This window comes from Aotus nancymaae, unplaced genomic scaffold (assembly GCF_030222135.1).
Source record: "Aotus nancymaae isolate 86718 unplaced genomic scaffold, 86718_ANA_hifiasm-v0.15.2.pri h1tg000032l_0, whole genome shotgun sequence".
Taxonomy (NCBI): Eukaryota; Metazoa; Chordata; class Mammalia; order Primates; family Aotidae; genus Aotus; species Aotus nancymaae.
In genome coordinates, this window is record NW_026988445.1 from 30,843,838 (window position 1) to 30,859,787 (window position 15,950).

Genomic DNA, 15,950 nt, shown 5'->3' on the forward strand with positions numbered 1-15,950 from the left:
CGTCCAGGACCGAGTAAGGAGCCCTGAGGCCTCCAGTTCTCTTTTCTTTCCCCTCGTTTCAGTTCCGTTCATTCCTCTCTCTCAGATCGTTTTGTTTTCCTCCTGGACCCCCTTCCCAAATGCCAACCCCTGAAGTCTAAGAGTACTCGGAGAGTTTGCTAGATTTAGGACTTAGAACCACCATGGATAATAAACACAGACGCACCTTTCAGCGTATCTTAGGGTTGATAAAGTTTCCTCATAGCAGATGTCAGCTGGCCTTATGGCCGCGATCTGCGGAAACACCCCTTTCAGACTTTGTTAGAGAGGAGTGTATTGTCATTGCCACAAAAGTAGCTCGTATTCACGGAACAGTTTTGCATCTTGTAATTGACGATATGGTTCCAACTTTACGGTTTAGAAAAGTAGGCTTGGAGAAACGCCTGAGGTTACCTGCTGAGCTGGGGCTCGAACCCACCCCTGCCTAACGCACGCCTGTGCTGCCAACCGCAGGACTGGCCGCTGTCGGGACTGTGTCCTCCGTGGACGCCCTTGGGGGTTTGAGTGACAGTTGAATGTTAGCCTCACAGAGACATTGCTCATCTCCCGACAGCCGCTTGTATGGGCTCAAGTCTGGCTGTTGACTATATTTTTTTGAGACAGGGTCTCACTCTGTCACCCTGGCTGGAGTGTAGTGGAGCAATCATGGCTCTCTGCAGCCTTGACTTCTCGGGTTCAGGTGGTCCTCCTGCCTCAGCCTCCAGAGTAACTGGGACTACAGGTGTGCACCACCACACTCGGCTAATTTTTGCGGGTATTTTGGTAGATACAGGGTCTCCCTGTGTTGCCCAGGCTGGCTTGAACTCCTGGGCTCAAGGGATACTCCCACCTTGGTCTCCCAAAGTGCTGGGATTACAGGTATGAGCCATCATGCCAAGCCTTGACTTTGGATTGATTGTTCCAGAATTCAGACAACTTTTCAAAGCAGAAGCAACCTTTGTGATGACTGGGTGGGTAGGTCACTGAGGGTGACTGGGGAGGCGCTGTGGCAGCTGGCATGTGGCAGCATGTCTCTGTGGGCCAGGAGGCCCGTGATCTGGAGCACTGGGAGCCCAGGGAGTAATTATTTACATTTGTCTAACTTCACAGCCTTTTTTTTTAATTTTAATACTTTAAGTTCTGGGGTACGTGTGCAGAACATGCGGGTTTGTTACATAGTTATACACGTGCCATGGAGGTTTGCTGCATCCATCACCCCGCCATCTACATTATGTATTTCTCCTAATGAAATCCCTCCCCTAACCCCCACCCCCTGCTGTCCCTCCCCTAGGCCCCCCATCCCCAACAGGCCCTGGTGTGTGATGTTCTCCTCCCTGTGTCCATGTGTTCTCATTGTTTGACACTCACTTACGAGTGAGAACATGCGGTGTTTGGTTTTCTATTCTTGTGTCAGTTTGCTGAGAATGATGGTTTCCAGCTTCATCCATGTCCCTACAAAGGACATGAACTCACCCTTTGTTATGGCTGCACAGGATTCCATGGTATATCTGTGCCACGTTTTCTTTATGCAGTTTATCTTTGAGGGGCATTTGGGCTGGTTCCAAGTCTTTGCTATTGTGAACAGTGCTGCAATAAACATACATGTGCATGTGTCTTTATTATAGAATGATATATAATCCTTTGGATATATAGCCAGTAATGGGATTGCTGGGTCAAATGGTGTTTCTAGTTCTAGATCCTGAGGAATTGCCACACTGTCTTCCGCATGGTTGAACTAATTTACACTCCCACCAACAGTGTAAAAACGTTGCTGGAGCTGCCCTCACAAAGTTCCACAAATTGGGTGGCTGAAAACGAGAGAAATGTATTTCCTTAAGTTCTGGAGGCTACAAGTCTGAAATCCAGGTGTTTTTTTTTTTTTTTTTTTTTTTTGAGATGGAATCTCGCTCTGTTGCCCGGGCTGGAATGAATGCAGTGGCACAATCCTGGCTCACTGCAACCTCCATCTCCCGTATTCAAGTGATTCTCCTGCTTCGGCCTCCCAAGCAGCTGGGACTACAGGCGTGTGGCACCACACCTGGCTAATTTTTTGTATTTTTAGTAGAGACGGGGTTTCACCGTGTTGGCCAGGATGGACTCGATCTCCTGACCTAGTGATCTGCCCACCTCGGGGGCCTCCCAAAGTGCTGGAATTACGGGCGTGAGCCGCCACGCCCAGCCCTTCCGGAGGGTCTTAGGGAGAATCTGCGTCGTGGCTTTGGTGGTTGCAGGCCATCTCTGACGTCTGCATCACGCCAGTCTCTGCCTGTCCTCACATGCCGCTGTGCGTGTATGTTTCTGTGCTACTTTTTAAAAGACGCCAGTCACACTGCATTGAAGGCCCACCCGCTCTCGTGTGTTCTTATCTTAACTGAGCACATCTGTAATGACCCTATTTCCAAATAAGGCCACATTGTGAGGTTCTGGGAAGGACAGGAATTTCGGGGGATGATATCTGAGTCATTATACTCAGTTTTAATTTCAAACACAGTAAATACTGATAGATATAACCCACACAACCCAAAGCTCTTTTGAGGACCTGTACTTTAGGGTTACAATATATTTCTTTAATTTAAAATATTTTCTTTTCAAATGTTATGTCACTTTCTATATAATGCAGAACTTTAACACCCTTTATTTCTGGCTCCGCTCTCGTGGTTTTGCTGTTGTCATACTTTGTGTGTGTTTGAACCCCAACAGAGTTTATTATCTTCGCTTTGACAATCAATGCTCTTTGTGAAAAATTCAAAATTAGGAAAAATTTTTCTTGGGCACAGTGTTCTAGGTTGAAAATTTCTTTCTTTTTCTTTCTTTTCTTTTCTTCCTTTTGATGGAGTCTTTTTCTGTCACCCAGGCTGGAGTGCAGTGGTGCCATCTCAGCTCACTGCCACCTCCATCTCCCGGGTGCAAGCAACTCTCCTGCCTCAGCCTCCCTAGTAGCTGGGATTACAGGCACACGCCACCATATTCTGCTAGTTTGGTTTTGTATTTTTAGTGGAGATGGGGTTTCCCCATGTTGGCCAGGCTGGTTTTGAACTCCTGATTCCAAATGATCCACCTGCCTCGCCCTCTCAAAGTGCTGAGATGACAGGTGTGAACCGCCGCTCCTGGACAACGTTCAGAATTTCTTTCAGCTCTCGTCTCTCCATTGCCTTCTAGCTTACATAACTCTTTTTTTAAAAATTATATATATATATAAAATTGCACTTTAGGTTCTGGGGTACATGTGCAAAACATGCAGGATTGTTGCATAGGTACACACATGGCAACGTGGTTTGCTGCCTCCATCCCCCCGTCACCTATATCTGGCATTTCTCCCCATGTTATCCCTCCCCAACCTCCCTACCCCCTGCTGTCCATCCCCATTCCCCCACAACAGACCCCAGTGTGTGATGCTCCCCTCTCTGTGTTCATGTGTTCTCAGTGTTCAACACCCGCTTATGAGTGAGAACATGAGGTGTTTGGTTTTCTGTTCTTTTTTTTCTTTTCTTTTTGAGACAGAATTTCGCTCTTGTTACCCAAGCTGGAGTGCAATGGCACGATCTTGGCTCACTGCAACCTCCACCTCCTGGGTTCAGGCAATTCTCCTGCCTCAGCCTCCTGAGTAGCTGGGATTACAGGCACACGCCACCATGCCCCGCTATTTTTTTGTATTTTTAGTAGAGACAGGGTTTCACCATGTTGACCAGGATGGTCTTGATCTCTTGACCTCGTGATCCACCCACCTCGGCCTCCCAAAGTGCTGGGATTACAGGCGTGAGCCACCGCGCCCGGCCCTGGTTTTCTGTTCTTGTGTCAGTTTGCTGAGAATGATGGTTTCAAGATTCATCCATGTCCCTACAAAGGACATGAACTCATTGTTTTTTTATGGCTGCATAGAATTCCATGGTGTATATGTGCTACATTATCCCTGTCCAGTCTATCATCGATGGGCATCTGGGTTGGTTCCTGGTCTTTGCTATTGTAAACAGTGCCACAATGAACATCCATGTGCATGTGTCTTTATAATAGAATGATTTATAATCCTTTGGATATATGCCCAGTAATGGGATTGCTGGGTCAAATGGAATTTCTATTTCTAGGTCCTTGAGGAATCGCCACACTGTCGTCCACAATGGTTGAACTAATTTACACTCCCACCAACAGTGGAAAAGTGTTCCTATTTCTCCACATCCTCTCCAGCATCTGTTGTCTCCAGATTTTTTAATGATCGCCATTCTAACTGGCGTGAGACAGTATCTCAATGTGGTTTGATTTGCATTTCTCTAATGACCAGTGATGATGAGCATTTTTTCATATGTTTGTTGGCCTCATATATGTCTTCTTTTGAAAAGTGTCTGTTCATGACCTTCAGCCACTTTTGAATGTGTTTGTGTTTTTCTTTTAAATCTGTTTTAGTTCTTTGTAGATTCTGGATATTAGTCCTTTGTCAGATGGGTAGATTGCAAAAATTTTTTCCCGTTCTGTTGGTTGCCGATTCACTCTATTGACTGTTTCTTTTGCCGTGCAGAAGCTGTGGAGTTTGATTAGGTCCCATTTGTCTATTTTGGCTTTTGTTGCCAATGCTTTTGGTGTTTTAGTCATGAAGTCCTTGCCTATGCCTATGTCCTGAATGGTTTTGTCTAGGTTTTCTTCTAGGGTTTTTATGGTGTTAGGTCTCATGTTTAAGTCTTTAATCCATCTGGAGTTAATTTTAGTGTAAGGTGTCAGAAAGGGGTCCAGTTTCTGTTTTCTGCACATGGCTAGCCAGTTTTCCCAACACCATTTATTAAACAGGGAATCCTTTCCCCATTGCTTGTTTTTGTCAGGTTTGTCAAAGATTAGATGGTTGTAGATGTGTGGCATTGCTACCAAGGCCTCTGTTCTGTTCCATTGGTCTATATCTCTGTTTTGGTACCAGTACCATGCTGTTTTGATTACTGTAGCCTTGTAGTATAGTTTGAAGTCAGGTAGTGTGATGCCTCCAGCTTTGTTCTTTTTGCTTAGGATTGTCTTGGCTATGTGGGCTCTCTTTTGGTTCCATATGAAGTTTCAGGTGGTTTTTTCCAGATATGTAAAGCGGAATGTTTTTACATCTGTTTGTGTCCTCTCTTATTTCCTTGAGCAATGGTTTGTAGTTCTCCTTAAGGAGGTTCTTTAAATCCTTTGTTAGTTATATTCCTAGATATTTTATTCTCTTTGTGGCAAGTGTGAATGGGAGTTCACTTATGATTTGGCTGTTTGTCTGTTATTGTTGTATAGGAATGCTTGTGATTTCTGCACATTGATTTTGTATCCTGAGACTTTGCTGAAGTTGCTTATCAGTTTAAAGAGATTTTATGCTGAGACGATGGGGTCTTCTAAATATACAATCATGTTTTCTGCAAATAGAGACAATTTGATTTCCTCCTTTCCTAATTGAATATTCTTTATTTCTTTTTCTTGCCTGATTGCTCTGGTTAGAACTTCCAATACTATATTGAATAGGAATGGTGAGAGAGGGCACCCTTGCCTAGTGCCAGATTTCAAATGGAATGCTTCCAGTTTTTGCCCATTCAGTGTGATATTGGTTGTGAGTTTGTCGTAACTAGTTTTTATTATTTTGAGATAAGTTCCGTCAATACCTATTTTATTGAGAGTTTTTAGCATAAAGAGCTACTGAATTTTGTTGAAGGCATTCTCTGCATGTATTGAGATGATCATGTGGTTTTTGTCTTTGGTTCTGTTTATGTGGTGGATTACATTGTAGACTTGCATATGTTGAACCAGCCTTGCATCCCTGGGATGAAGCCTACTTGATCATGATGGATGAGCTTTTTGATGTGCTGTTGCAGTCGGTGTGCCAGTATTTTATTGAAGATTTTTGCATCTGTGTTCATCATGGATATTCGCCTGAAGTTTTCTTTTCTTTTCTTTTTTTTTTTTTTTTTCAGACAGAGTCTTGCTCTTTCACCAGGCACCAGGATGGAGTGCAGTGGCATGATCTCAGCTCACTGCAACCTCTGCCTCCTGGCTTCAAGCAATTCTCCTGCCTCAGCCTCCCAAGTAGCTGAGACTACAGGTGTGCGCCACCACACCCAGCTAATTTTTGTATTTTAGTAGAAACAGGGTTTCACTATGTTGGCCAGGATGGTCTCAATCTCTTGACCTTGTGATCTGCCCACTTCGGTCTCCCAAAGTGCTGGAATTACAGGTGTCAGCCACCACGCCTAGCCTGAAGTTTTTTTTGTTGAATCTCTGCTGGGTGTTGGTATCAGGATGATGTTGGTCTCATAAAATGATTTGGGAAGGATTCCCTCTTTTTGAATTGTTTGGAATAGTTTCAGAAGGAATGGTACCAGCTCCTCTTTGTATGTCTGGTAGAATTCAGCTGTGAACTCATCTGGACCTGGGCTTTTTTTGGTTAGTAGGCTATTAATTGCTGCCTCAACTTCAGCCCTTGTTATTGGTCTATTCAGGGTTTTGACTTCTTCCTAATTTAGGATTGGGAGGGTGCAAGTGTCTAGGAATTTATCCATTTCTTCCAGGTTTACTGGTTTATGTGTATAGAGTTGTTCGTTGTAATCTCTGATGGTGGTTTGAATTTCTGTGGAATCTGTGGTGATAGCCCCTTTATCATTTTTTATTGCATGTATTTGATTATCCTCTCTTCTTTTTTATTAATCTGGCTAGTGGTCTATTTTGTTGATCTTTTCAAAAAACCAGCTCCTGGATTGATTGATTTTTTTGAAGGGTTTTTTATGTCTCTATCTCTGTCAGTTCTGCTCTGATCTTAGTTATTTCTTGTCTTCTGCTAGCCTTTGAGTTTTTTTGATCTTGCTCCTCTAACTCTTTCAATTTTGATGATAGGGTGTCGATTTTAGATCTATCCTTGCTTCTCATGTGGGCATTTATTGCTATAAATTTTCCTCTAGACAGTGCTTTAAATCTGTCCCAGAGATTCTGGTACATTGTGTCTTCATTCTCGTTGGGTTTGAAGAACGTCTTTATTTCTGCCTTCATTTCATTGTTTATCCAGTCAACATTCAAGAGCCAGTTGTTCAGTTTCCATGAAGTCGCGCGGTTCTGAGTTAGTTTCTTAATCCTGAGTTCTAATTTGATTGCACTGTAGTCCAAGAGACTGTTTGTTATGATTTCCATTCTTTTGCATTTGCTGAGGAGTGATTTACTTCCAATTATGTGGCCAATTTTAGAGTAGGTGTGATGTGGTGCTGAGAAGAATGTATATTCTGTGGATTTGGGGTAGAGAGTTCTGTAGATGTCTGTTAGGTTTGCTTGGTCCAAGTCTGAGTTCAAATCCTGGATATCCTTGTTAATTTTCTGTCTTGTTGATCTGTCTAATATTGACAGTGGAGTGTTAAAGTCTCCCACTATTATTGTGTGGGAGTCTAAGTTTCTTTGTAGGTCTTTAAGAACTTGCTTTATGTATCTGGGTGCTCCTGTATTGGGTGCGTATATATTTAGGATCTTTAGCTCTTCTTGTTGCATTGATCATTTTACCATTATGTAATGTCCTTCTTTGTCTCTTTTGATCTTTGTTGGTTTAAAGCCTATTTTATCAGAGACTAGGATTGCAACTCTTTTTTTTGCTCTCCATTTGCTTGATAAATCTTCCTCCATCCCTTTAGTTTGAGCCTATGTGTGTCCTTGCATGTGAGGTGGGTTTCCTGGATACAGCACATTGATGGTTTTTTACTTTTTATCCAATTTGCCAGTCTGTGTCTTTTGATTGGGGCATTTAGCCCACTTACATTTAAGGTTATATTTTTATGTGTGAATTTGATCCTGCCATTTTGATGCTAGCTGGTTGTTTTGCCCATTAGTTGACACAGTTTCTTCATTGTGTCAATGCTTTTTACCATTTGGTACATTTTGGAGTGGCTGGTACTGGTTGTTCCTTTCTATGTTTAGTGCTTCTTTCAGGAGCTCTTGTAAGGCAGGCCTGGTGGTGATGAAATGTCTCAGCAATTGCTTGTTCCTAAAGGATTTTATTTCTCCTTTGCTTATGAAGCTTAGTTTGGCTGGATATGAAATTCTAGGTTGAAAGTTCTTTTCTTTAAGGATGTTGAATATTGGCCCTCACTCTCTTCTGGCTTGTAGTGTTTCTGCTGAGAGATACACTGTGAGTCAGATGGGCTTCTCTCTGGCTGCCCTTAGTATTTTTTCCTTCATTTCAACCTTGGTGAATCTAAGGATTATGTGCCTTGGGTTTGCTCTTCTTGAGGAATATCTTTTTGGTGTTCTTTGTATTTCCTGGACTTGAATATTGGCCTGCCTTGGTAGGTTGGGGAAGTTCTCCTGGATAATATCCTGAAGAGTGTTTTCCAGCTCAGATTCATTCTCTCTATCAAATATGGGATTATGTAAAAAGGCTTAATCTACATTTGATACATCTATCAAATGTAGATTAGGTCTTCTCATATAATCCCATATTTCTTGGAGGCTTTGTTCATTTCTTTTTATTCTTTTCTTCTCTGATCTTGCCTTCTCATTTTATTTCATTGAGTTGATCTTCAATCTCTGATATCCTTTCTTCTGCTTGTTCAGTTTAGCAATTGAAACTTGTGTATGCTTCATGAAGTTCTCATGTTGTGTTTTTCAGCTCCATTAAGTCATTTATATTCTTCTCTAAGCTGTTTATTCTTGTTAGCATTTCATCAAACCTTTTTTCAAGGTTCTTAGTTTCTTTGCATTGGGTTAGAACATGTTCTGTTAGCTCAGAGAAGTTTGTTATTACCCACCTTCTGAAGCCTGTTTCTGTCAATTCATCAGACTCATTCTCCATCCAGCTTTGTTCCCTTGCTGGTGAGGAGTTGTGATCCCTTGGAGGAGGAGAGGTGTTCTGGTTTTGGGTGTTTTCATCCTTTTTGCTCTGGTTTCCTCCTATCTTTGTGGATTTATCTATCTGTGGTCTTTGTAGTTGGTGACTTTCAGATGAGGTCCTTTTTGTTGATGATGAAGTTATTTCTTTCTGGTTTTTAGTTTTCCTTCTAACACTCAGGCCCCTCTGCTGTAGGACTGCTGGAGGTCCACTCCAGACCCTGCTTGCCTGGGGATCACCAGTGGCAGCTGCAGAACAGTAAGAGTTGCTGCCAGTTTCTTCTGTTATCTTCATCCCAGAAGAATACCCGCCAGATGTCAGCCTGAGCTCTCCTTTATATCTTTGGATATATGGGGCTCAGGGAGATGCTTGAGGAGATAGTCTGTCCCTTATAGGAGCTCAAGTGCTGAACTGTGAGCTCTGTTGTTTTGTTCAGAGCTGCTGGGCAGGTTTGTTTGTCTGCTGCAGCGGAACTCATAACCATGTTTTTTCCCAGGTGCTCTGTCCTGGGGAGTAAGGGCTTTATTTATAAGTTCCTGACATGCTGCTGCCGTTTTTCAGAGCTGCCCTGCCCAGCGAGGAGGTAGCCTAGTCATAGTCTGCCAGCAGAGGCATTATTGAGCTGCTGGGGGCTCTGCCCAGCTGCTGTATGAGATTCCTTGCAGTTTTGTTTATAGAGGTATAGTTAGAACTGCCTCGGTAATGGTGGTCTGCCTCAGTAATGGTGGATTGCCTCGGTAATGGCGTACGCCTCAGTAACGGTGGACTGCCTTGGTGATGGCGGATTGCCTTGGTGATGGCAGATGCCCTTCCCCCAACAGAGCTGGACTGTCCTGGGTCCAGCTGTGCTTGCTGCAAAATTCTCAGTCCAGAGCATTTCAGATTGCTGGTCTTTGTAGGGGTGGAACCCACCAAGCCAGATCACCTGGCTCCCTGTTTCAAGCCCCCTTTTCTTCAGTTGAATGGGTGGTTCTGTCTTCCAGGCATTCCAGGTGCCAGTTGAAATGGCTGCCCAGATTTCTGTGAGTTTTTGTGCGGGGACCCACTGTGCTGGCTAAAACAGCCATGCTGGAAACTCGTGGCACTTTTCAGCCCAGGAATCTTCTGGTCTGTGGGCAGTAATAACTCATTTGGAAATGCGGTGTTCACTCACCCTCTACGCTGTCCCTTTGGGAACTGTACTCCGAGCTTTTCCTATTCAGCCACCTTGGATCTGCCCTTGACCTAGCTTACATGGTTCCAACAATGTATCTGCTGTCATTCTTGTTCCTCCAACTTCTCTTATTTGTTTTTAAGACTTTATCACTAGATTATAGCAACTGAATTAAAATGGGGCTGTGATTTTCCTTATGTTTATTCTTAGGACTCATTGCTCTTCTTAGACCTGTGGTTTTATGGTTTCTATCAAATTTGGGGAAATGTCCGCCATCATTACTTCAAGTATTTTTTGCACACACCTCCCTCCTATTCTTTTTGTGACTCCAGTAACATGTACAGCTAAGATTGTCTCACAGGTCACTGAGGCTCTGTTCATTTCCTCCCCATAACTTTTTCTGACGGTTCCTCTTGTCTGTCAAAACTCAGCCTAAATATCATAGCCTTTATTAAACCATTCTCCACATACTCTGTCAGATTAAATGACTACCTCACCTTTGTACCCCATTGTATCCCATACATCTTATCACACAACCTGTACCATTTGAGTGCACTTTTTTGCCTCTCTTCCTAAACCAAATTGTGAGCAACTTTAAGGCAGAACAGTGCGTGGCACATAATAAATTCTCATTAAAGCAGAAGTTCCGAAATGCTAAATGCCTCATACAATTTGCTTATTTTGCTTATCTCAAAGAGGCAAAATATAATTGACTTGATTGCCATGCTTTTCTCTAAGTATGTCAATACATTGGCAAGCAAACTGATTTGAGTATCTAAAAATTACTTCGGTAAGAGCTGTATTTTTGGACCTCATGTTCAGCATAGAAAAGGAATAAATTTAAAGTCAAATTCTCATATGGAAGCATATATTTATGTTTGTATAAAATTATTGTACTTTCACACTGTGAACACTTCATCAAAAACAATAAAACAACAACAACAAAAACTGGCATTGAAACTGTGTTTTAAAGCAGCTTACCTGGCCTGCAAATTTACTACTAGGATCAGCTGAAATAAGGACGCCATCTTTATCCTTTTGAAATCCGTCGTGAGACCAGTATGCCAGGTCAAAAGTAAACGTTTTCACATGCTCTGGATTCTTAGTGGTCCTGGAATGCATGGAAATCACACATTTGCTCCCAGAATTCTTCTCTCTCTACAGTCAAATTACAAATTCAGAGTCAATCATTCTAGTTTCTCTTTGTCATCCAAGTTCATTGTTTTGCTAGTCTTTATATCTAGTAAGAAATTAAGTTCTCTGATTGTGTTTCTTTTAGCAGCTGTTAGGACAAGCAGTTGTCCCTATGCTCCCTCAAAATTCTTGAAAGGCTTGTCTCTAGTCATTAACTTTCTGAGGAGAGCTGGCTCTCTAACACAACTATACTAATAACAATAACTATATTAGTGGAGAGACTGACTTCTGGCTGAACTGGTGAATTCCCCAGTAAAATGAGTGAAAAAATTATCAATTAAAAAATCAAAATTTAAAAAACCTCCTTTTAAAGCCTCTAGAAGTGGTCCTAATGACAAACAGCAAGTGAAGAAACATCTATTTATGGCCGGGCGCAGTGGCTCACACCTGTAATCCCAGCACTTTGGGAGGCTGAGGAGGGTGGATCACTTGAGGTCAGGAGTTTGAGACCAGTCTGGCTGACATGGTGAAACCCCATCTCTACTAAAAATACAAACATTAGCTGGGTGTGGTGGTGTGCACCTGTAATCCCAGGTACTCAGGAGGCCGAGGCAGGAGAATCACTTGAACTTGGGAAGTGAAGGCTATAGTGAGCCAAGATTGTACCTCCGCACTCCAGCCTGGGTAGCAGAGCAAGACTCTGTCTCAAAAGAAGAGAAAAGAAAAGAGAGAAAGAACCATGTATTCAAAAAACTATACTAAAATTTGGTAAGAAATGAGTTTGTGGTATTTGAAGCAAGATCATTCCTTTTCTTCTCCCTGCCAGCTCAGCAAGGTGGAGGCTCCACTCTGGACTGCTAGAGCCAATAACACAGGGCTCCCTCTCTGCTCCAGATCCCAGTTGGATAACTTTCTTCCCAGGAAGATCAAGATAATAGCATTTCTAATTCTGCCTCTACGTGTTACTGAGGCTAAATGTCAGGTTAAGTGGGGGTCTCCCTCTTTCACCCACTTCCCACTAGAGGAATGGAGCACTATTTTGGTTGCAGCATACTGAGCTTACTGCAGTACTGGCCACTTTTGCCCTGGCTCCTGAGATGGGGGTTCAACACTAGGAGAGACAAGCTAAGGACCTTAGGATAGGACGCAATCTCCACTGAGTGCTCAGCGCCTATAGCAGGAGCGTCATCTGAAGAGCAGTTTACCATTGTTCACACATCCAACTACAGAGCCCTAGTTTAGAGATTTTCCCTGGGGGTATATGTAGGCCGTACAACCCATGGTGGCTAACATCTCTTCCTAAAGGAACTGACTTCATTTGGAACAGAGATTGGGGAAGTTCAAGCCAAAGGATGCTTTGAAGAATTGTGGAAGTTGTGATGAAAGACAACTGAGAAGAGAGTCAATTACACATAAAACTGTGTGCACTCTAATATACAGGGATGAAGTGGGGAAACTGTGTGCAGTCTGATGTGCAGGGATGAACTGGAGAAAGTGTGTGCACTCTCATGTACAGGGATGAACTGGAGAAAGTGTGTGCACTCTAATGTGCAGGGAAGAAGTGGAGAAACAGTGTGCAATATAATGTGAAGAGAGGAAGTGGAGAAAGTGTGTGCACTGTAATGTGCAGGAAAGAACTGGAAAAAGTGTGTACACTGTAATGTGCAGGGAGGAGGTGGAGAAAGTGTGTATACTCTAAAGTACAGGGAGGAAGTGGAGAAAGTGTGTACACTCTACTGTGCAGAGATGAAGTGGAGAAAGTGTGTGCACTCTAAAGTACAGGGAGGAAGTGGAGAAAGTGTGTGCACTCTAATGTGCACAGATGAAGTGGAGAAAGTGTGTGCACTCTAAAGTGCAGAGAGGAAGTGGAGAAAGTGTGTGCACTCTAAAGTACAGGGAGGAAGTGGAGAAAGTGTGTGCACTGTGATGTGCAGAGAGGAAGTGGAGAAAGTGTGTGCACTGTAATGTGCAGAGAGGAAGTGGAGAAAGTGTGTGCACTGTGATGTGCAGGGAGGAGGTGGAGAAAGTGTGTGCACTGTGATGTGCAGGGAGGAAGTGGAGAAGGTGTGTGCACTCTGATGTGCAGGGACGAAGTGGAGAAGGTGTGTGCACTGTAACGTGCAGGGAGGAAGTGCAGAAAGTGTGTGCACTGTGATGTGCTGGGAGGAAGTGGAGAAAGTGTGTATACTCTAAAGTACAGGGAGGAAGTGGAGAAAGTGTGTGCCCTGTAATGTGCTGGGAGGAAGTGGAGAAAGCGTGTGCACTGTAATGTGCAGGGAGGAATTGGAGAAAGCGTGTGCACTGTAATGTGCAGGGAGGAAGTGGAGAAAGTGTGTGCACTGTAATGTGCAGGGAGGAAGTGGAGAAAGTGTGTGCACTGTAATGTGCAGGGAGGAAGTGGAGAAAATGTGTGCACTGTAATGTGCAGGGAGGAAGTGCAGAAAGTGTGTGCACTCTAATGTGCAGGGAGGAAGTGGAGAAAATGTGTGCACTGTAATGTGCAGGGAGGAAGTGCAGAAAGTGTGTGCACTGTGATGTGCAGGGAGGAAGTGGAGAAAGTGTGTGCACTGTAATGTTCAGTGAGGTGGTGGAGAAACTGTATGCACTCTAATGTCCAGGGAGGAAGTGGAGAAAGTGTGTGCACTGTAATGTCCAGGGAGGAAGTGGAGAAGGTGTGTGCACTCTAATGTGCACGGAGGAAGTGGACAAGGTGTGTGAACTGTAATGTGCAGAGAGGAAGTGGAGAAAGTGTGTGCACTGTAATGTGCAGGGAGGAAGTGGAGAAAGTGTGTGGACTCTAATGTGCAGGGATGAACTGGAGAAGGTGTTTGCACTCTAATGTGCAGGGACGAAGTGGAGAAAGTGTGTGCACTGTAAGGGTCAGGGAGGAGGTGGAGAAAGTGTGTGCACTCTAATGTCCAGGGATGAAGTGGAGAGAGTGTGTGCACTGTAATGTGCAGGGAGGAGGTGGAGAAAGTGTGTGCATTCTAATGTGCAGGGAGGAAGTGGAGAAAGTGTGTGTACTGTAATGTCCAGGGAGGAAGTGGAGAAAGTGTGTGCACTCTAAAGTACAGGGAGGAAGTGGAGAAAGTGTGTGCACTGTGATGTGCAGAGAGGAAGTGGAGAAAGTGTGTGCACTGTAATGTGCAGAGAGGAAGTGGAGAAAGTGTGTGCACTGTGATGTGCAGGGAGGAAGTGGAGAAGGTGTGTGCACTCTAATGTGCAGGGACGAAGTGGAGAAAGTGTGTGCACTGTAACGTGCAGGGAGGAAGTGCAGAAAGTGTGTGCACTGTGATGTGCTGGGAGGAAGTGGAGAAAGTGTGTATACTCTAAAGTACAGGGAGGAAGTGGAGAAAGTGTGTGCCCTGTAATGTGCTGGGAGGAAGTGGAGAAAGCGTGTGCACTGTAATGTGCAGGGAGGAATTGGAGAAAGCGTGTGCACTGTAATGTGCAGGGAGGAAGTGGAGAAAGTGTGTGCACTGTAATGTGCAGGGAGGAAGTGGAGAAAGTGTGTGCACTGTAATGTGCAGGGAGGAAGTGGAGAAAATGTGTGCACTGTAATGTGCAGGGAGGAAGTGCAGAAAGTGTGTGCACTCTAATGTGCAGGGAGGAAGTGGAGAAAATGTGTGCACTGTAATGTGCAGGGAGGAAGTGCAGAAAGTGTGTGCACTGTGATGTGCAGGGAGGAAGTGGAGAAAGTGTGTGCACTGTAATGTTCAGTGAGGTGGTGGAGAAACTGTATGCACTCTAATGTCCAGGGAGGAAGTGGAGAAAGTGTGTGCACTGTAATGTCCAGGGAGGAAGTGGAGAAGGTGTGTGCACTCTAATGTGCACGGAGGAAGTGGACAAGGTGTGTGAACTGTAATGTGCAGAGAGGAAGTGGAGAAAGTGTGTGCACTGTAATGTGCAGGGAGGAAGTGGAGAAAGTGTGTGGACTCTAATGTGCAGGGATGAACTGGAGAAGGTGTTTGCACTCTAATGTGCAGGGACGAAGTGGAGAAAGTGTGTGCACTGTAAGGGTCAGGGAGGAGGTGGAGAAAGTGTGTGCACTCTAATGTCCAGGGATGAAGTGGAGAGAGTGTGTGCACTGTAATGTGCAGGGAGGAGGTGGAGAAAGTGTGTGCATTCTAATGTGCAGGGAGGAAGTGGAGAAAGTGTGTGTACTGTAATGTCCAGGGAGGAAGTGGAGAATGTGTGTGCACTCTAATGTGCAGGGAGGAAGTGGAGAAAGTGTGTGCACTCTATTGTGCAGGGAGGAAGTGGAGAAAGTGTGTGCACTCTAATGTGCAGGGAGGAGGTGGAGAAAGTGTGTGCACTGTAATGTGCAGGGAGGAAGTGAACAAAGTGTGTGCACTCTAATATACAGGGAGGAAGAGGAGAAAGTGTGTGCACTGTAATGCGCAGGGAGGAAGTGGAGAGAGTGTGTGCACTGTAATGTGCAGGGAGGAAGTGGAGGAAGTGTGTGCACCGTAATGTGCAGGGAGGAAGTTGAGAAAGTGTGTGCACTCTAATGTACAGGGACGAAGTGGAGAAAGTGTGTGGACTCTAATGTGCAAGGAGGAAGTGGAGAAAGTGTGTGCACTGTAATGTGCAGGGTGGAAGTGGAGAAAGTGTGTGCACTGTAATGTCCAGGGAGGAAGTGGAGAATGTGTGTGCACTCTAATGTGCAGGGAGAAAATGCAGAATGTGTGTGCACTCTAATGTGCAGGGAGGAAGTGGAGAAAGTGTGTGCACTATAATGTGCAGGGTGGAAGGGGAGAAAGACTGTGCACTCTAATGTTCAGGGAGGAAGTGGAGAAAGTGTGTGCACTCTAATGTACAGGGAAGAATTGGAGAGAGTCTGTG

General features: G+C 44.2%; 1 protein-coding gene across 1 annotated transcript in view; it reads right to left on the reverse strand.

Annotated features, from left to right (window-relative positions):
* Positions 1–15,950, reverse strand: part of LOC105711094 (kinesin-like protein KIF28P) — a 50,038-nt gene that overhangs the window by 25,872 nt on the left and 8,216 nt on the right. Inside the window, 2 exon segments of the mRNA XM_064383478.1 lie at positions 206–273; positions 10,953–11,082. Coding sequence (XP_064239548.1) covers positions 206–273; positions 10,953–11,082 — 198 coding nt within the window.